The sequence below is a fragment of the Monodelphis domestica genome, chromosome 6 (genome assembly GCF_027887165.1).
Source record: "Monodelphis domestica isolate mMonDom1 chromosome 6, mMonDom1.pri, whole genome shotgun sequence".
NCBI lineage: Eukaryota > Metazoa > Chordata > Mammalia > Didelphimorphia > Didelphidae > Monodelphis > Monodelphis domestica.
The window spans coordinates 246,253,271-246,275,146 of NC_077232.1; the positions used below are offsets into that span (position 1 = coordinate 246,253,271).

Genomic DNA, 21,876 nt, shown 5'->3' on the forward strand with positions numbered 1-21,876 from the left:
AACTTTTTTTAACACTATAATTTCTCTATCAATGGCAACCTTGGCTGAGATACAGTTTGGGAAATCTCCACACAGAAACCGATTCTTTCAATTAACTGAAGCCCATGTCAACAAAAACTTTGCTAAATCCCTGTCGGTTGCTTTGGTAACACTGGTGATTGTGAGTTGCTTTGCTGCTTATGGTATGCTTTGGGCAAAGAGACCTTTGAGGATTATACTCATCTGCTCCAGCTGTTAAGGGAAAGGAAAATGTGATGCCATAGGGGGAAGACAGTGGCTCCTAGCTGTCCCTTATGGGGAGGACTCTTTTCCCATCTCTTAGTAATTCTCGGTGGAGAACAATCTGCTTACAGAAGGCTCCATCTTAGGTACCACAGCATCATAATAACTTGCACACTTAGCAGGTTTTAAAAAATTCAAAGGGCTCCTTCATCTGTGTTTGTATGTTGTTTTTAATTTCATTGTCACAACAAATAAGAAGATGACAGAAAGTTGTACCCATCATTTATTAAGGGACTAAAGAACCCCTCTGTAAAATGATGATCAGAGTCAGAATCCTGCCTCCTGCATCACTACTTTCAGTCAATCTTTAAATGGACAAAGAAGGAATTTTATATTAGCACCGAGCACTATAGGACAGAGAGCACTGTACTCAAATGTTAACCTAAGTATGCTTTTCCTTAATCTTCCAGTTCCAAAGGCACATTCATTGAACTTAATGCTACTTAGAGCTAGGACAATTTTTTAGTCTAACTTTAGTCTAGAAAATGAAATTTATGAACACATCAATGTTTTCTCACTACTTTAATCAATGAGTAACCCTAAATCACTACAGAAATTTGTTGTTTTAAGTAAAATAGAAAAAAATGCTAATATGCACAATTCTTCATTAATAACTTTAATTATATTTAAACTTTGTATATCTTTTTGTATAATTACCCTTCATGCCTAATCATCTTGATCTTCACACCCATGTGGAGAGGGCCTAGGACCCTGGGCCCAAATGCTACAGAAATAATAGTCTCCCCCAGGGCACTAGGCTCCAGCCTGCCCCTTAAGGGCAAGGAAGTGAAACTTATGGAAGTGTGTCCTGGGAAGTGCCTTTGCAGACCATCCAATCCCCTCCACAGCAGCCCAAACTGATGGAGACTTAGAAATGTCTTACAACACAAAGTCTTCGAGCACAGATAATTCAACATCAGAGGCATAGATGATTTTATTTATAAAAATTATACTAAAGAAGATACATTAGCATCTTGCTTTCCACTATACCCTAAGAACAACTGGACCTCACCAGGTGATTTAAGCCCGAACTTTCCATATGTGTCATTCATCCGATTAGAATTCAATCTCCTTGAGAGCAGGGACTGTCTTATTTTTCTATCTATGTCTTTAATACTTAGCATAGTTTCCACTTTTTCATTCTTTCATTGTTTCACTATTGTTAGCACATATAAAACTTACAAAAAGGTCTTAAAATAATCTAAGAAAAAACTCCTAGACTTTTCAATATTTGTTTTGTTCTCAGTTTCTCCTGATGATTTTTGTGTTTCCTTCCAAAGGTGTTTGTCTTCATTTTCCTTAATTTTTCTTTTCTTTGCAAGGGTGTTTTTTAATCATTCAGTCTGAATTTTCATGATTCCATTTTGAAGTTTTCTTAGCAAAAATACTGAAGTAGTTTGCTGTTCCCACCTCCTGATCATTTTACAAATGAGAATAAGTGACATGATCAAAGGACAAATATGTGTTCTGAGGCCAGATTTGAATTCATGAAAGAGTCTTCCTGATTTCAAACTCACTGTTCTATTCACTGACCCACCTAGATACCCTTCTTTGCAAAGGGAAAGGCAGATAAATAAGATCCTTTATTTCATTTTGAACTTTAGATACATATTCTTAGATTATTTTAAATTTTCTTCCTTTCCATTTTCTTGATTCCTTTTTCCTATATTTTTGTTTATAATATCTTATGAGTGAAAGGAACCTTTTTAATCCCATTTGTAGGCCCTATTTATAGGCCCATTCAGTCCTATTCACTTATTTTTAAAAGATACCTTTTTTAAAGAGGAAGAATAGCACAGTGGAAAGTGCTGGATTTGGAGTTGGAGAACATGAATTTGAAGCTTTGCTCTGATAATTAATATCTCTGTGACCATTGATAGACACATTCCAACTTCTTTGGGTTTTTATTTTTTACTCTATAAAGTGAAGGAATTTGATTAGATCTAGAATAGTTGTCATTCAACCTTTGCTTAAAGATCTCCAATGAGAGTAAATCCAATTACTTTTGAGGAATCTCAGTCTCTTTCTGAATTAATCTAACTGTTTAGAAGTCTAACAGTCATTGTTGATGATGTTTTCTGACCTCAATCCTAAATTTACTTCTTTCCACTTTTTATCTGTTGTTCTTAGCTCTGCTTTTTTAGGGACAAGTAAAATAAATCTAATATTTTTTCCAATACTTAGCAATCATGTTTCCCTACTAACCTTTTCTTAATTGGTTATAATAATTCTGAATTGTTGTTGTTCAGTCATTCAGTCATGTCTGACTGTGATCCCATGGACCATAGCTATCCCTGGAGTTTTCCTGGAAAGGGTGTGGTTGCCATTTCTGTCTCCAGTGGATCCTTTTGTCAGGCAGAGACTAAGTGACTTGCCCAGGGTCACACAGCTAGGAACTGTCTGAGATAGGATTTGAACTAAGGTCTTCCTGACTCCACATCCAGCAATCTATCCACTTAGCTACCAAAAATTCTGAAGATTTTATCTCAAAAGCAGAGTTCCTCACCGCAGCAGAAATAACTTTCATTGTACTGGTATATAAAGGTTCTCAGGTTTCCTTCAGAGCATAATCGTTAGTTTCACATAGAAGATTCCATCACACATGGACCTTCGCACCTTCCCAGTGACTATTAATTAGATGCAAGGGCAAATATACTTCAGGTGTGATTGCCACTGGTTATATTATAAACTATTTTTAATTGGGTTGTAAAGGGAACAGTTGTAAGGGAAGAGGACAGCACTGAAGCCCACACAGTTGGCCAGAATGCCAGGCACTGGGAACTACTTCCATATGGCACACCACTGGCTCTGGCAACAAAAGCTTTTAATTGAACATTCTGTCCTACCTCAAACATGCACAAAACTAGAACTTTGGTCAGAGATTCCAATTTTTAAAAGAGCTTCTATATCCAGATTAGATGCGTTTTCCCCCAAAATACACATTTGGTCCTTTCAGTGGAAAGAGTTGATTTAAGGAGGTAGGATTTCCCCATATCTAAGAGTGGATCCAGTTCATATATCTACTCTATTAGTATAAGATCCATGTTATAGTTAAAGAAGATGCTCACAGGTCACTCATTTACTTAGTGTGAAAGCATGGAAAAGATATTCAACAAGAATACTCATGTAGCTTAGATAGGCATCTCTTTATGGAAACACATCTGGACAGAAGGGCATCATGTTGTGACTGGTATGATCTTGGAACAGCCTCCAAGTCTAAAGTGCCCTGATTTCATGGGGGTAAGCCTTTTAACTGAGCTTAGGTGACTACAGAGCCACACCAAATATGGCCAAAGGCTACTAGTGGACCTAGAAAAAGGGAAACTTGGATTTCCTAGGCCAATCAAGATGCAAGAATAACTTTGTTCATTCTAGGGGGAAATTAGGTTAATTTATATTGCAGGAAGATGAAAGAAACCCTCACTGATGTCAGTTATATTATTCTTCCTCACAACCATTATGATTTCTGATGGTCATGATGTTTGGAACAAAAGATAGAAAGACTAGATCCCCATGTCATTCTTGTATACATGACCTTCATTCACTGTGTGATCTTAGTCAATCAATTGCTTCTATAATACTTCTGCTTGAAAAATTTAAATCAAAGTATCTGTTCTATAGAGGTATAATTAGAACTGGTCTATAAAATTGTCATATCTTTAGATGAAGAATATTCTTATAAGACATTTACCCCAATGAAATGGCAACAACAAAAAAAAAACTGCCAGCAGCGCCATGTATGAATTAAAAATATGATGAAAATATATGTTAATTATCCACTTAAAACATAGCTAAGCAATTTGCTCAACCCTTTAAATAGAGAAACACAATTATAGTTTGCCTTTGTACTTGTTTCCATGAGGGTGGTGGGTGGAGAATAGCTGAATACTACTTGTGCAGCTTTTTCTTCTGGAAATTGAATGTATGATGGTATAGCCATTATCAGGAATCAAAGTGAATACTTGTCCTAATTGGTCATCTTGCCTAGTAATTCTTCAATTCCCCAAATTAAGATACTTCTATTAGGAGCAAGCTGGTGGCACTGGTGAATAGAATGCCAGGTATGAAGTTAGAAAGATTCCTCTTCCTGAGTTCAAATCTGGCTTCAGACACATAACTGGGTGACTCTGGACAAATTGCTTTACCCTCTTTGCCTCAATTTCCTCATCTGTAAAATGAGCTTCAGAAAGAAATGTCAAGTCACTTCAGTATCTTTGCTGAGAAAACTCCAGTGGTGTCATAAAGAGTCAGATATGACTGAAATGATTGAACAACAAAGAATATTGCTACCAAAGGAACTCTTAGCTCAAGTAAGCCTTGCTGAAACAAGAAAGCCCAAGTTCCCTTAAGCTTTTAAAGAGTTTGATGTAGAAGTATTCTAATAAGAAATATGCTGTATTGCCAAGTCGTTGAAAGGTGCTGTCCAATTCTACATACTAATTTCAGGCCTTCTTTTCTGCCACTTGTGTATTATCCTAGCCTCTTACTCATCTCACAAATCCAATCAATTGCTGAATCTTTTTTATTTTAATTCTACAATATCTTTCACATGTCTCCTCCATCTATACTCACAAAGTCACCACCCTAGTTCAGGTCCTCATTTTCTCTCACCTGAATACATGGCAATAGCCTCTTATTTGGATTCCTCTACATCTAGCTTTATCCCATTCTGTTTTGTCTTCTATACAATCACCAGGGTAATTCCACCTTTTCACACATTATACCTTATGTCTAGAATTCAGTCTCTTTTCTCAGACTCCTTTTGGAATCAATGGTTTCCTTCAAGACTCATTGCAAACTCCATTTTCCCCAAGAAACCTTTCCTCTTACCCCAATTGTCAATATATTCCCAAAGTCCTCATATTTATTTTGATTGGTATGCACATATAAATGTTGTCTTCCCTGTTAAAATATAAACTTTTTGAGGGTGCTGGCAATCTTAGTTTTGAGTCTCCAGTATTGAGTATAGTGCTAGTTCTCAGATGATATTATACGAATCATATCAAGTCCCATAATATTGCAGAGACTCTGGGATTAGATCTGTAATAATGCAAAGGAGTTTGGCCTTTCCATCTGTACAAGAAAACCCAAGTGGATGAAGAATGGGGTTTTTTTGGGTCCAGATTTCAACATGTATTTTGATGAATTCCTTTTGGAGGCTGCCTATAACCACATATAAACGAGATAGACACTACAGATGGACAACAAATAAGGAGTAGTATTGCTTTCTGTAAACTGCAAAATTCCTTTAATTACTTCTCATAAAAGCAAAGGGCCATCTTTTCAATACTATGATTCTGTTGCAATGAACAATTTACCAATGTGTTACAATGAAACAATAGAATACTCTGTTATTGTTTAGTCATTCAGTTGTGACCAACTCTGTGATCCCATGGAACATAGAAGCAGAGTCTTCTATTCTCTACTCTCTCTTGAAGACTGTTGCTTCTGTGACTCTATCCATCTCATCCTCTCCTGTCCCTTTTTCCTTCTCACCTGCTTTCTTTCCCAACATCTGGGTCTTCTCCGATGAGTCTTATTTACTAAAATGTATTTAAACTTCAGCTTCGGTATTTGACCTTTAAGTAAATAGTTCAAGTTAATTTCTTTAACTATTCACTGATTTGATTTGAATTTTTTGCTGTCCAAAGGATTCTCAAGACTTCTCCAGCAACACAATTCAAAAATGTCAGTTCTGGGGTGCTCAGATTTCTTTATGTAGTTTAACTCTCACAGACAATAAGTTGCTACTAGAAAAACCACAGCTTTGACCATCTGGACTCTTTAGGTAAGGTGATGTCTCTTCTTTTTTGTATGTATACATTTGCCACAGCTTTCTTTCTAAAGAGCATCTTTTACTGTCATACCTGCAGTTACTGTGTGGAATGATCTTTTAGTCCAAGAAGATAAAATTTAACACTGCTACCATTATACCTCTATTTGCCAGGAAGTAATGGAACAGTTGCCAAATCTTGGGTTTTGGTGTAGGCAATAAAGCAGAAGTGGATTTCTTTTTGGAACTCCCTTACTTTCTCCAAATTCAGTGAATGTTGGTCATTTGGTCTCTAGTCACTCTGCCTCTTCAAAAATCAGCCTGCTCTTTGGATAATTCTTGGACCAGATATCCTTCAATCCTATTGAAGCCTAGCTTGCAAAATCTTAAGCATAACTCTATCACTGTGTGAAACGAGTACAATTGTTCAGTAAGTTGAGAATTCTTTGGCATTGTCTTTCTTTAGGATTAAAACCTAAACTGATCTTTTCTAATCCAGTGGTCATTATTGAGTTTTCCAAATTTCTAGCATATTGAGAGTAGCACTTTAAAATCACCATCTTTTAGTATTTAAAATACCCTAGCTAGAATTCTATCACACTCCATACTCCATTTGTAGCAATGTTTCCTAAGGCCCACTTGGGTTTCTCCAGGATGTCCATTGGATCAGTAACCTCACCTTTGTAGTTACTGGTGATGTTAGGATGTTTCTTGCATACTTTTTCTATATATTCTTGCTTCTTGCTATTCTCTAGAATTCTTCATTTAATTAGATATATCTTTCTCTTTCTCTTTTCTTTTTTCTCATCAGACAGCCATTTTGCTTTCTTGATCTTGTTTGCCTTTGGAATTATTTTCTTGCTGACTCTCATACATTATTATGAACTTCATAGTTCTTCAAGTACTCTATCTACTAAATCTAACCACTTAAATCTGTTCATTATTTCCATTTTATATTCATAAGTGATATTATTATTTAGGACATATTTATGTGGTCTAATAGTTTTCCTAACTTTCATTAATTTAATTTAATTTAAATCTGAATTTTGCAAGAAGAAACTCATGATCTGAACCTTAGTCAGCTCCATATCTTGATTTATTTGACTATATAAAGCTTTTCCTCTGTATACCACAGAGTATATTCAAAGTATATAACCAATCTGACTTTGATATTGGCCATCTGGTGATGTCTATTAGACTTTTGGGGTTGTTATGACCAGCAAATCAATATGATAAGACTGTTAGTCCCTTCCCTGCTTCAGTGTACTCCAAGATCAAACTTGTCTATTACTCTAATTATATTGTGATTTCCTGCTTTGGCATTCCAATCCCTATGATGAATATGACATCTTGTTTTTGCTGTTATTTCTTGAAAATGTTGTAGATTTTCATAGAACTGATCAACTTAAGTCTCTTTGGCATCATTGGTTGGAGCACAGACTTGTATTAGTGTAATGTTGAATGGTTTGACCTGGATCTGTCAATTTTTGAGATTATGTCTCAGTACTGTTCTTCTCATCCTTTTATTGATTATGAGGGCTATTTCATGTCATCTCAGGGATTCTTGACCACAGCAGTAGATTTAATGATCACTCGAGTTAAATTTACCTATTCTTATTCATTTAAGTTCAATGACACCCAAGAAGCCAATATTTATTTTTTCTATCTCCTATTTGGTTATATCCAGCGTATTTTCCTTCATAGATCTTACATTCAGGTTCCTATGAGATACTGATTTTCACAATATCAGAAATTCCTTTCATCACCAGCCACATCTGAAGCTGAGTTTTCTTTTAAGGTGTGGCCCAGCCACTTCATGAGTACTGGAATAGTTGTCTTCTGCTCTTCCCCAGTATGAGGGATACCTTCTGACCTGAGAGCTCATCTTCGTTTGTCATATCTTTTATCTTCTTAATGATTTCCATGGGATTTTCTTGGCAAATATGCTGCAGTAATTTGCCATTTCCTTCTCCAATGGATCAGCTTTTTTCAGAACTCTCCACTATGACTTGAGCATCCTTGTTAACTCTGAGTGACATATCTCAAAGTTTCAATGATCTATGCTAACCTCTCTGGCATAATAAGACAGTGATCCAGGAGGAGAAAAGAAAATGCAACTACTTCCAAAGGAAAAAAAAATATCAGTCTCATAAACATTGGCAATGGCAAAATAAATGACTCGATTAGGACTGAGCAAATAACATATATCCAGCTAGGAATTCTTGAAAACAAGGATGAAAGAAATAATTAAGGAATGGTATGATAGGAAGAGACTATAGACCAGTCACATGGAAAGGACAAGGGATAACTGACAGTTGGAATGCCACACTGGTGTCCTCTTAATGTCATATAAGAGAAAAGATGGTTAAGTCTCTTTATTGAAATTGTGGGAAGAAGATGGACAAGAATGGCACAGGATAGGGTGCCAAGGATGGATTGCTATTTCTACTGTTGAATGGAACTCTTATATCAATGAATCAGAGAAGTCATTATTTTGATATGGTATTTTAAAATATATTATCTTCATTTCTAAATATATGACCTCTTTTCAAAATAAAAAGTATCCACATTTTTTCCAATAATTTTCCTATAATTTAGATTTGCCTTCCTAAACTAGGGTAAGAACAGATGGCACAGAAAGGGTATTAAAATGTATGATAGGTCATTAAGATTGTAAGTAAGACTTCCCAGGAAAAAGTAAAAGGAAATTGGGAAACTTAACAGGAAGACTTGGCTGTGACTTAAAAACAATACCCTAAATGTTTAATTAAATATGACTCAAGATTTCAGTGTGACTTAAAGATTGTAATCTTAAAAATTTTTCTCAATACATAAAGATTTTATACCAAGCAAGAGTTTGCAATGTTTCATGTTAGAAAAAATGGTTAATTTGACTCGGTATTCAACAATATAAGGAAAAATCCTGAATTTCATTGTTTAATTCTACTATTCATTAAAATAGTTTGAGAAATGCAATTTGAGTTTAGAACCAGGAATTGGACATGTGCACATAAAACAATGACATCCACTTGTTACTTGGTGCTAAAAGCAATTGTCATATAATCTAATCCAAGTTATCACCAGCCTTCTTCCCCCCCTTTCAGGTTACATACCTGTCCCATAGAAAGGCCAAGAGAGTGGGAAAGGGCAGGAAGAAAGAAGAGTATTCTTATTGAGGTTAGAAAAGCTTCCAAAAAGAGCTTATTAAGCTCCAATACAGACTAGATGTGGGCCCTTAGATAAGTCAGTGAATCTGTCTGAGTTTTCCGTAAAATAATAATGCTTGTACTATTGACTTTAAAGAGACATTGAGAGAAATGTTGGAAAATCTTAAATGTTCTACATACATATTACCTGCTATTGTTAAAAAGGAATTGGGTAGTCCCTACATCCAGATCCTTTGATGACGGAGTCCCAGTAAAAGTCCTATATGCCCTTTATAATTCTGTATGTGTTCTATAATTCTAGAAACTTCTTGTATACAGGTAAGCAAATGAGATTTCAAAGCAAATACAATCCTTGCCTGCTTCATTTCATTTATTAAAATGCAAGAAGAAATATTTTAAAATACTTTTTTTGGTTAATAAAAAACAGAAGATGAATTTTAATTAAATATATTTTGGTTTTCATAGTTAAAGACTTTTGAAAATAGTGTAATAAACATTTGACATCTAATATTTTAAGTATTAATCATTCTAAAAAAGTCTCAAAAAAGTTTTCCACCAATCATCATTCCTTATTGATCAAGCCATTTCAATAAACATTGACTAAACTTCTAACAAACATCCATCATGTACAATTACTATTTTAAAAAAAATCCTTGGATTTAATTTTAAGTTGTGAGAAGTATCATTCTTTTTCATTCCCTAAGAAATAAAAATTAGTGTATCCTTTCAAATTGCTGTTTCAATCTAACATCAAGTCTAATATAAAGGATAGGGCTATTGGCTTTAAAAATAAATCTCTGATTAAATAGATATAACCCAAAGAATTAGAGTTATAGTGTTGTATAGAGACCTCCAATTGGCAAGAACAAGATAAACCTGATTGATTGATTCTTTCTTGAAATAAGCCTTCTTGAGACTTCTGGGTAAACATGGTGGCAGTCTAGATGCAGGACTCTTCCTCTCCTCAGCTCCTACCAATATAGACTACCTCAAAAGACCAAAAAAACAAATTCATATGAACAAAGGATCTCTACAGAAGGGTGCAGCACATGTGAGATTTGGGCATTTCCACACTATAAGGGGGTGAAAAAGCTCCCACCAAAATATGAGCTGACCTACCCTCCCCCACCCCACCTATGGAGCCAGTCAGAGCCAGCAAGCTCTAGAATCAGTGAGTGAGTGAGGGTCACCTCTAGAGTAAGTGACAGGCATCTCTAAGTCCTTGGTAGTTGACTAAGACTACCAAAGATCTATCCCTGAGAGGAGCTAGACCTGAAACCCCAGCAGGCTGAAGAGCACAGACTGTGGGTGCTTATATGGAGATAGCATAGAGAAGGGCAGAAAACAGTAGAAGCTGCAGAGATTCAAGAGTTAGCCTCAGGCAAAATTCTTGCTTCTTAGCTCCATACCCATCCCACTCAGATTTCTGACTAGAAAGGGTAGGGATAACCACCATAGTGATGACAAACAGTGCCCAGGAACAACAACTTCCAATACTAAGAAAAACAGGAAGGGGTTAACCCTGGATAATTTTTACAGAGGAAAATAGAGGAATAGAGGCAATAGAGGAAAAAGAAGAGGAAATACAAATAAATGCACCAAAACCATCCAAAAAGTGGAAATTGTCCACAATTGAATAATTTAAATTGGAGCTTATCAAAAAGATGGAAGCCTCCTGGCAAGAAAAGTGGGAACTAGTTCAAAAAGAAAATAACTAAGTTTAAAGGACAAGAACTTCTAGTTGGAGAAACAGCTGGAAGCCAAGAAAATCAGGATAGACCAAACCCAAAAGAAAAACCAATCTTTAAAGACCAAAATTGGGCAATTGGAAGTCAATGATCTTGCAAAACAGCAAGAATTAATAAAGCAAAGTCAAAAGACTGACAAAAATAGAAGAAAACATAAAATATCTCACTGGCAAGATGACAGATTAGGAAAACAGAGCATGAAGAGACAATTTGAGAATCATTGGTCTATCTGAAAACCCAGAAATAAACAGAAATCTTGACATCATACTACAAGAAATTATCCAAGAAAACTGCCCTGATGTTCTTGAACAAGGGGGAAAATACATTGAAAGAGTTCATAGAATACCCTCTACACTAAATCCTCAAAAGACAACTCCCAAGAATGTAATTGCCAAATTCAAGAGCTTCCAAGCTATGGAGAAATTTTTACAAGAAGCCAAAAAGAGACAATTCATATATCAAGGAACAGCAAGCAGGATTACACAAGGCCTGGCAGCTTCTACACTACAGGACTACAAGGCTTGGAATATGATATTCAGAAAGGCAAGAGAATTGGGTCTTCAATCAAGGATCACCTATCCATCAAAACTAACTATATACTTCCAGGGGGAAGTATGGGCATTCAACAAAATAGAAGATTTCCAAGTATTTGTAAAGAAAAAACCAGAAGTGGAAAGTTTGATATCCAAACACAAAAATCAAGAGAAACATGAAAAGGTAAATAAGAAAGAGAGGGAAAAGGGGAAAATTTTTTTATTCAAACTTTCTTCTTTAAGGGTTTCAAAAAGATCAAATTATTTATATTAATATATGGGGAAATGTTATTTGTAACTCTCAGAAATTATATTCACTATTATAGTAATTAGAAGAATCATTCACAGGAAGAGACAGGGGTAATAAGTCGTATAAGATGACATGCAAAAAAAAAGAAAGTAGCCTTTTTGGTCTTTGAAATTTTTGTCTCAAGCAGAATATTCTGTTAGAATTAACTGCAGAGAAAATATTATCCCTTTAGAACAAACCTGATTTTTAGCAACTTCTGACAATTAATGGTTAACACATTCTCTTCCAAATGGCCTGAAATTTTATGCCTATTATTAATCCCCTAAATAAGGAAAGTGACCAAAAAGCCTCTCTTCATACTCATTGAACTTGCCTTTTGCTCTGTAATATTGCCCTATCATTTTGTAAAACCCATTATATGTGTGTTTCTCCCTCTGGATCAGAGCCACTGCTATTCACTTGGCAACTGCCCATCAGCTGATGCTAATTAAACTTATCATCTAGTATTGCCTCTTAATTTATTGACCTTTAGTCAAATGGACCAATAATTACTAACTAGGAGAACCTTAGAATCTCTGGACCAAGAAATTTCCCCAATAGTATCCAACACATTTTGAGCAAATCCATTTTCTCTCTGTATGTGGGTGGGTGGGGGATAAGAAATGGCCTAAAAGTAGTAGATACTTTAGGCAAATTACCATTTCTATTCTCCTAACTGCCTGTTTCCTTCCCTACCTGAAAAAAATTCTCTAATCATATGAACATTTATGAAGAACTAACACAAATAGGAAAAGTGGTTAAATTGTACAAGCAAGAGGACAGCAGCTGCTGCCAACAGTCCTAATGAAGGTATTGGTCTCTCACACTATAACCTGTAGAACAGAAGGTCAAGGCTCCAATGGCTTTCTCAAGCTGGTTGTTACACTCTGGATTTCAAGCTGACTGTGCTAGTGGACAGGGAAAGGAAGAGAGTCAGATTAGACCTTCTTATAACAGAACTAAGCTGAGGAATGGGATTATTTAGATATCTTTCTATATTTTTCAGTTTTTGTGTTTCCTCATATTGTAGGCAACCATGTTGTGGAGGAACTGTAATCTGGCCCAAGTCTCAGAGAGCACTAAGGGACAATGATGATTCATATCATAAACCAGTGAAAGCTATGCTTACAAAAAATACAATGAGTCCTTTACCATTTGCAAGAGCACGCCTATGCCAGAGAATGTGGGGGTCCTTACCAAGTCACAGGACACTCAAAGAGACAAATATTTAGGGAGTGACTGAACATTTCTATAGAGCAAAATAGAAATGGATAGATTACTAATCCTTATTTCACAATAACCCTTGTTTCTGAAATTAGAGTTCATGTTTAAGATTCCTATTGTGACAGAGGCTGGCACATAAGAAAAGTGCCAGAGTGAAGAGTGTGTGGAACTGATCACCTTGATGGGGGAGGGGCCCCAGGAGTTTGGAATCTGGAGGAGGAGAAGACTCTGGCTGGTAGAGGAGTTGGTCTCTCAGAAGTTGAAGAGAGAAAGTTGAAAAAGACTTTCTCCTGAGGGTTACTCACTTTTTCCTGTCTGTGACTGGAAATCTTCCCCCCCCCAACATTTCCCAATTGAAAAGATTATTGAAGAGGAAACCTGAAAAAGACATTTTAAATCTCTATCCAACTTTACTTCAGCTCCTGTTGGTCTGAGTCTGAACTTTGGCCAAGGGGCCAAACCCAGGGTGATCAACCTGATTTTCTCTCAGGGGCCTCAGGCTGCCAAGGCCTGAGTTACCCTCAAACTTGAGGAGGAAGGGGAAAGGGTTTAGACAGAGACAGGGACCCCCTTTTCCCCACTTTTCTCACCCATTCTTTCCCTGCAAGATATTTCTTTGTATTACCCTGATTGATTTGACATTAAAATAGTTATCTGTTCCCCAAGCTGTGAATCAAGTGTGAGTGAACAGATCAAGAGGAGACCCTTTGGTCTAGAGTAGTGGAGAGGGGACAAGAGGGACAAAAGTGAATCTGGGAGAGCAGCCTTAGCTAAGGAAGGAAGGCAGTAGGGGGAAAATCCTCAAACCACCTCTCCTCTCTCTCAGTCAACCTTAAACATCAGCTGTCTCCCCTGAACCCCGCTTTGAGAAGGGGGGTCTCCACTCTCTTTTCCTGTCTCTCACTATTGAGAGTTCAAGATTAACAAGAGATTTCTCAAGCTTCCACTAAAATCAACATCAAGCAGAGAATTTTAAGAAAAGAAGAAATATATTTCTAATAAGACAGGACTAGAAAAAAAGATAGAAATAGAAAAAATACCATTATATGAAAAAATATGACTAAAATAACTAACCAAAGCCCTTATGAGCACATTTCTGCCCATCTGGTTCTACTTATTTTATAAATTTCCTTTATTATATAAAGCATATAATGTATATAATATAAAATATAGAAATCAATTATCATATTATATATACAATTATAATATAACTATTATATTAAAATCCTTTCCATGAAAAGCCATGAATATTAGAGGAGGAAATTAAATCCATACCTGAGACTGCGCATTAATATTGGCTCCTTCTTTAACCAGAACTTTGACAACTTCAGCTTGTCCTGCCAAAGATGCAATGTGTAGAGCTGTATTTCCCTTCTGTTTGAGAGTGGAAAAAAATTTTAAAAAGAGAGAGAAAAGAAAAGTTAGAGTAACTCCAAAATTTCTTTTGTTGTGAAAATCTAAGCTTTCCTCAGAATGCTTGTGACTTTAACAGGGTAAAATATACTTGCTACATGTTTCATGTAAGTATGATCCCTCCCCACAAATGTTACAAACTTAGACAAAGACAGGAGTGTGCTGGAGCCAGTTTTAACCAGCTGAAGTGGATGATTAAATTTTAATGTGAACATTTATGCCTCAGAAATAGTCAACTCTTATAAATTCCAGCTTGATTTGTTTTGATCGTCTATAATTTTTCAAAAAGTGTTAACAACACAAGATTAAACTTAAAAGTGCATGTGCACACATTCCATTCTACCCTCAAGAGGTTAGCTGTTAAAAGGTTATGATTATACCCTTCCACTGTGCTTGTGTTGTCTCTCTCTCTCTCTCTCTCTCTCTCTCTCTCTCTCTCTCTCTCTCTCTCTCTCTCTCTCTCTCTCTCTCTCTTCTCTCTCCTCTTGTATTGTCTTCTCTCCTCTCCTCTTCTCTTTCTCTTTGTCTTTCTGTCTATCTTTTTCTCTCTCTTCCCCAACTCCTCTTATCTTTTTCTCTCTTCCTGCTTTCTATCTCTTGCTCTTCCTTTTTCACTCTGTCTCTTTTTTCTCTCATTTTTCACTCCATCTCTATCTGTCTCTTTTCCTTCTTCCTTTCTGCTTGAGATCAGTAAGAAGTAGAATACAGTAGAAGTTTTGGGAATCTTGAGTGGAGACAAGACAGATTTCAATATTGCATCAGTGAAACTTAAAGCTATAAGTGATGGATACTCAAGTTATAATTGAAAATTGTAATTGAAAATTATAATTGAAAATTCCTCACCTGGTCTCTCCAAAACATACTGATATTAGATAGTGCAGTGAATAGAGTGCTAAGCTTGAAATCAAGAAGATTCAAACCAACTGAGCCAAATATATATATATATATATATATATATATATATATATATATATATATATATATATATATATATGGCAGCAGAGATCAGAGATGTCTCCTGGAAGAATAACTACTTTGGCTGTGATGCCATCAATAGTTAAGATAAATTAAGCATTTCTGTTCTTGTTGTTCAGTTGTTTCTGACTCTTGACCATATTTGGTTTTCTAGACAAAGATCCTGGAGTGGTTTGACATTTCCTTCTTTAGCTCATTTTACAGATGAGGAAACTGAGGCAAATTGTTAAGTGACTTGCCATGGGACACACAGCTAGCAAGTGTCTGAGGTTAGATTTGAACTCAGTAACACGAGTCTTTTGACTCCAGGTTCAGTACTCTATGCACTATAGCACCACCAAGCTGCCCTTTAAGTTAAACATAGGCTGGACGAAGTCAATTTAATAGTAGAAGCATCTGTTCCAGAAGGAAGCTAAATTCAGTAAGGACTTTTTATTGATAGCTCCTGAGATAAAAAGAAGATAACAAAATTGAGTTCCAAAGTTTCTCAGAGCACTTTGGTTTTCCCCCATTCCTCACCTGGTCTCTCCAAAACATACTGATATTAGATAGTGCAGTGAATAGAGTGCTAAGCTTGAAATCAAGAAGATTCAAACCTAGCAATATGACCCTGGGAAAACTGCTTAATCCTCTGCTTCAGTTTTGTCATCTGTAAAATGAGCTGGATAAGAAAATGGTAAACCATTTCAGTATCTTATTTAAAAAACAAACAAACAACTTACCTTTAATCTTAGAATCAATATTGTGTATTGGTTCCAAGAAGAGTGGTAAGGGCAAGCAATGGGAGTTAAATGACTTGTCCAAGGTCACATATCTAGGAAGTATCTGAGGCCATATTTGATCCCAGGACCTCCCATCTCTAGGACTGGCTCTCAATCCATTGAGCCACCTAGCTGCCCTATCACTATGGTAATTAACAAAACAACAACAACAACAACAACAACAACAACAAAAACTTAAATGGGTTCACAAGACAAAATGGAAAATGACTCAATAATAACAACTCACTGGTGGGAGAATATAACCTAGGTCTCCTTATATTGATTTGGCTGAACTTAATTATTCTTTTTTTAATTCATGAATGCCTACAGTGTTATTTTTTATATATTATTACAAGCTATTATATTTAAGACCTGAGTCTAATTATTATGACTGACTGATTTTATTTAAATAGAAGTACATCAGAAGGGACTTGAGAGCTGAAGCAATGAGTAGGAGGAGTACATTCCCTGAAATGGGATTATCACTAAGACTGAGAAATTTCAATTATAACCACTTGGTTGTAGTCCTATTTTTGGAAACTAGAACTGCCTCTCTGAGGCTAGACTGGAGTGAATGAGCTAGCCCAGAGAATGAGGAAGCATATGCTCTTCATGAGAGGTATGAAGAATTAATGCATGGGTGGCCACTACTTATGGTCTTTTATGTTTAGATTTTAAGGGAAAAATATTATATTCATTAATTCAATCAACAAGAATTAATTTAGGACCTACTGTGTGCCGGGCATTGATGGAGGCATGGGGATACAGAGCCATAAAGAAAACAAAACTGAAATGGACTTCTACTGTACTCCGGCAGACTTCAAGCCCAAAGAACTTGCTCTATTATGATAAACAACATGTACATATAAGTAAATATACACAGAGTAAATGAGTTAAAAGAGAGGGCAAAGCCCCTTGTGATATTTAAGCTAGTTTTTGAAGAAAATCAGGATTCTAGGACATAAAGATGAAAAGGGAGTGAATTCCAGGAATGAGAGGTGGGGAGCCTATAGAAAGAAATGGAGATGGAATATGGAATGTTGTACATGAGGTATGGAAGACAAGCCCATTTGGCCAGCTCAGAGAATATGTGGGGGGAGGGGGATGGGAATAATTAAACCAAGAAAAGTTGACTGCAACCAAATCATGACCAACTTTTATTTTTTCTTTTCTAAAAATTTTTTAAAATATTTTTTATTTTCCCAATTACATATAATAACATTTTTCAACATACATTTTCTTTTTTCTTTTAAAATATTTTCAATGTTTACATTATTCATTTTCTTTCCCTCCCCTCTTCTCTCCCCCTCCCAGAGCTGAGAATCAATTCCACTGGTCAACATACATTTTCCAAAATTATAAGAACCCAATTGTCTCCCTCCTTCCCTTCCCTCTCCCTCCCAGAGATGGTAAGCAATTTGAGCTGGCTTATATGTGTATTATCATGAAAAACAGACTTCCATATTGATGACTAATTTTCAATGCCAGAAATATCCTGTATTTTATCCTAGATGCAAGTGAGGACCAACTGGAACATCTGTGCTTTATAGATGTCAATTTGGCATCTTTGTAGAGGGTGGACTGGGTAAGACAGAGAATGAACTCAAGGAGACCAATTAAGAAACTATAGAACAGTCTAAGTTACACACAGATAGCATTAAATGTATTATTACTAGATTTAGGAACTATCCAGTGGAGATAACTGAACTCATAGTAGCTGAAAAGATAACCAAAAGAAGAGAAAGTGTTAATGGAAAAAGAGAAAGTGAAAAGAGAATTGGACATGAGACCAAGTATGGGGGCACAACAAGAGTTAAGGAGAAAGAAATGAATGACCACGATCCCATAGCAAATGTGGCTGAGAAAAACAGCCAGGCAGTTAAGAGGAAAATGGATAGCAATATCGCAAAAACATAGGGAAGAAAGGATGAGAAAATGGCCAGCAGGTCAAATTGTGCTGATGCATGAAGAACAAGCCTGTGAAACTAAGTAGTAAGAGAGCTGGTTTCTAGTCCTTTTATCACAGAACCTCTGTGAACTTCATTTCCCTCGTTTCAAGAATGAAGCAAGTGTACTAGATGACTTCTCAGTCTAATATTCTATCCCAAAGGTTATCAAAACCCATCGCCTCCAATTCCTCACCTCCTACTTACTTCTCAATCACTTTCAATAAAACGTAAGAACTCCCCAGTCAAATAAAATGCCTCTTCAAGGTTTCCAGTGCCATAACTACTAAATCCAATAGCCATCAGCCCACAGTTTTTTGACATAACCTGAACGTCAGGGCATCTAGGTGGCACAGCAGATATAGTTCTGGGTCTGGAGTTAGAAAGACCCAAGTTTAAATACTGTCTCAGACACTTACTAGCTGTGTGACCCTGGGCAAATTACTTAATCCTGTTTGCCTCAGTTTCCTCATCTATAAAATGAAATGGAGAAGGAATTACAACCACTTCTGTATCTTTACCAAGAAAACCCCAAAACAGGAGTCACAAAGAGTTGCACATGACTAAAAAGTATCAACCCCCCAACTTCTGGTAATGTGGCTTGCTTTGCAGAATTATCAACCATGTTCTACTTTCTAAGCATGACTATATGCCAAGACTCTGTCCTAAATTCTCTTTTTTCTTTATATTCTCTCTCAGCGATTTCATCAATACCCATTGGATCAATGACTCAAAAATCTACATATTAAATCCCAATTTCTTTTATAAGTTCCACTCCCATATAACTAACTGCCTGCTAGATATCTCCATCCATATATTCCGTAAGCATCTCAAACTGAACATTCCCAAAATTAAACTAGTTATTTTCTTCCCCAAACTTCCTAACTTTTCTATTTATGTTGAAGGCATTGTCATCCTTAGAGTTTCCCAAGTTCAGTGTCAAAGCTGTTTTGCACTATTTCCTCTCCTCAATACTTCTCTCTACTCACATAGACACTACTATAATTCAGTCCTTCAGTCCACAGTTCACTTGAACAACAGTTTAAAATTAACTTCCCTGTCCCCAGTATCCCCTTTCTCCAAGTCAGCCTCTACAGGATTGCCAAATCAATATCCCTAAAGGACAGGTTTGACTGTGTCCCTCCCTTGCTCAATAAACTTCAATGACTGACTCCCTATCACCTCTAGGACAAAACAAAATTGCTCAAGTATAGCATTCAAAATTCTGGAAAGCCTGTTTCCAATCTGTAGATCCATATTAATCATTCTCAAAGTGTGACAAGGGGACACCAAAGGCATCCCAAAACATATTCATGGTATTCAACATTAAAAACCCTTTTCATCACAATGCTAAAATGTTTTAATTCCTTAATACAATAAATATTTTGATATAGATATAAAAGTTCTTGGTAAAGGTCCTCGATAATTTTCAAGAGTAATGAGAAGAACTCTAAATTAATTGTACATTACTTTCCTTCCTGTACTCTCTATCCTTCAGGTAAATTGGTTTACTTGCTCACCCCGTTAATACTGTCCATTTGATATTCCGTTTCCTACCTACACAATGCTCTCTCTCCTCATCTTTCTTTATCTCTTAGCATTCCTAGCTCCCTTCAAGGTTCAACTCACATTCCACTTGCTACATAAGAATTTTCCTGATCTTGTTTATTAGTGTCTCCCTAATGGTCGAAACCAACTGGTTTTTCATGCAAAGCCCCTTTGGGTTCTTAGGTTGGTTGTATCCTTGGAAGAGCCAGGAATGCAGATAAACTAAGAAAGTAAATGGGAGGGAAGGATGGAAATGGAAGCTTTCCCACATTTACTTATTTAAAAGAGATAATGGAAGGGATCTGAGGCTGAGAAACTGAATAACCCCAAACCCTCAAACTATTTGGTAATTAATGGGGGATTGATTTTGGGGAAAATGCAATGAGTTGCACTTTGGAAATGCTGACTTTGAGATGTTCAATAGGCAGTTGTGATACAGACAAGAAAAGGTAGGTGGAGAAACATGAGGGCTGAATGTGTAGATGTAGGAGCTTTCTTCATAGAAATCATCATTCAGGGGGCAGTGGATTGAGAGCCAGGCCTAGAGATGGGAGGTTCTAGGTTCAATTATGGCCTCAGACACTTTCTAGCTGTGTGACCCTGGGCAAGTCTCATTGCCTAGCCCTTACCACTCTTCTGCCTTGAAACCAATACACAGTATTGATTCCAAGACAGAAGGTAAAGGTTTAAAAAAAAGAATCATTCAGTATATGAAATTGATGAGATGACCAAAAGAAGGTGCATTGTTTATGCTATGTGTGGGTGATTTTTTAAAAGTTTTCATCAGTGTATTTGAAAGTGCTTTGTAAATTCTAAAGCACTCTATGAATATAGAAGACAGTTATTAATTTATTGTCATACCTTATAGTAATAGGGAATGAAATTCACTCCCAATCTCAGTCTTTGTATCTGGCAACTCTTTTTTTCATTAGAGTAGAAAGCAAATTTTTTTCTTTTTTTTTTAATAGAAATACAAATGAATGAAAAAGCTTGAGAAAGCAAGAAAGATCTATGGTTTCCATTAACAATGAGGGCCCTACATCAAAAGAAAAATTAAACAACTTAAAAGAGTGTTGGATTCATAGCTTCTTTTTATTCTGACATGATGTCAATGTGAATCAAGGTTCATTGTCAACCTCCTCCCTCTCTCAATACATACAATGGTTCATACACCCACACAGTATAAAAGGAAAGTATTTACTTTAAAAGCTAAGTGTATAGATGGTTGGTGCCAAAGACCTTTCCTTCAACTCTATAACTAAAGTATATGTGGAAGGAATCATTTAGCTTCTTTACAATGTAGTGAAATACTTCGTAGTGTTGCTCTATTTGGATTCCAGGTGTCCCAGCAACCCAATGAACTGGCCTGCTATAAAATTCAGATTTGAGTTCTGCAGCCTTCTTCCTGAGTAAAATAAATTCCGTAAGCATGAACACATTACCTTAGTGGCAGAATCTACTGCTGATCCTCTTCCCAACAACTCTTGGACCAGTCCCACATGGCCTTCCTTGGCTGCCAGGTGCAAGGCATTGAGTCCATTCTGGGAACAGAAACACAAGAGAAGCCAAAAATAAAAAAAAAATCTGTCAAGAAAATTTTGTGATCTAATTCAAATAGTTATACAAACAACAGCACAACAATCTCTTCCTCTTATTATTATTATTTTTACTGCAGCTTGATCAAATCTTGACTAAAATACACCAAAAAAGTTGAGTGGCAGCACTGATCATTAATCCATTTAGGTTGTGATAAATGTCAAAAAATCCAGAAGAAACAAAAACTTGGCCTCTTCCATACAAACCAGCCCTTCATTTGTACTAGGTAATAATGGTTCATCACATCGTCATTGAGAGAAGATAATTCTGGAACGGTGATTATGTTGGCAAGGATAAGGGAATTAAAGGTCTTGAATCACATGGAACTCAAATACTTTTTGGCTGATGGAAATTATCTTTTAAAAAAAATAACAAGTAATTTTAAAGCCACAGGATAACTCATGATTAAATTCCTCTTAGGGGCAGCTCTTGTAACTAAGAAAGACTTATGGCTACAACAGTTTTGTGAGTCCCCCCACCCCTAACATTTCAAGTTCATCCCATGTTCTTTTTATTAACATTGTAACATCTGGTTCACATCTATATATGTCCTCAACATTCGAAACTCTCACCATGACATTTGTATAAAAAATATTCCATTTAAAATCCCACAAAACATGA

The 21,876-nt window shown here is 36.2% G+C and overlaps 1 protein-coding gene across 50 annotated transcripts in view; it reads right to left on the reverse strand.

Annotated features, from left to right (window-relative positions):
- ANK2 (ankyrin 2) overlaps window positions 1-21,876 on the reverse strand; it is a 765,649-nt gene that overhangs the window by 199,875 nt on the left and 543,898 nt on the right. For all 50 annotated transcript variants that reach the window (XM_056803048.1, XM_056803045.1, XM_056803053.1 and 47 more), the window contains 2 exons: window positions 21,102-21,200; window positions 14,292-14,390 (listed from right to left, as the gene is read on the reverse strand). In XM_056803048.1, the coding sequence (XP_056659026.1) occupies window positions 14,292-14,390; window positions 21,102-21,200 (198 nt within the window). The remainder of the gene's footprint in view (window positions 1-14,291; window positions 14,391-21,101; window positions 21,201-21,876) is intronic.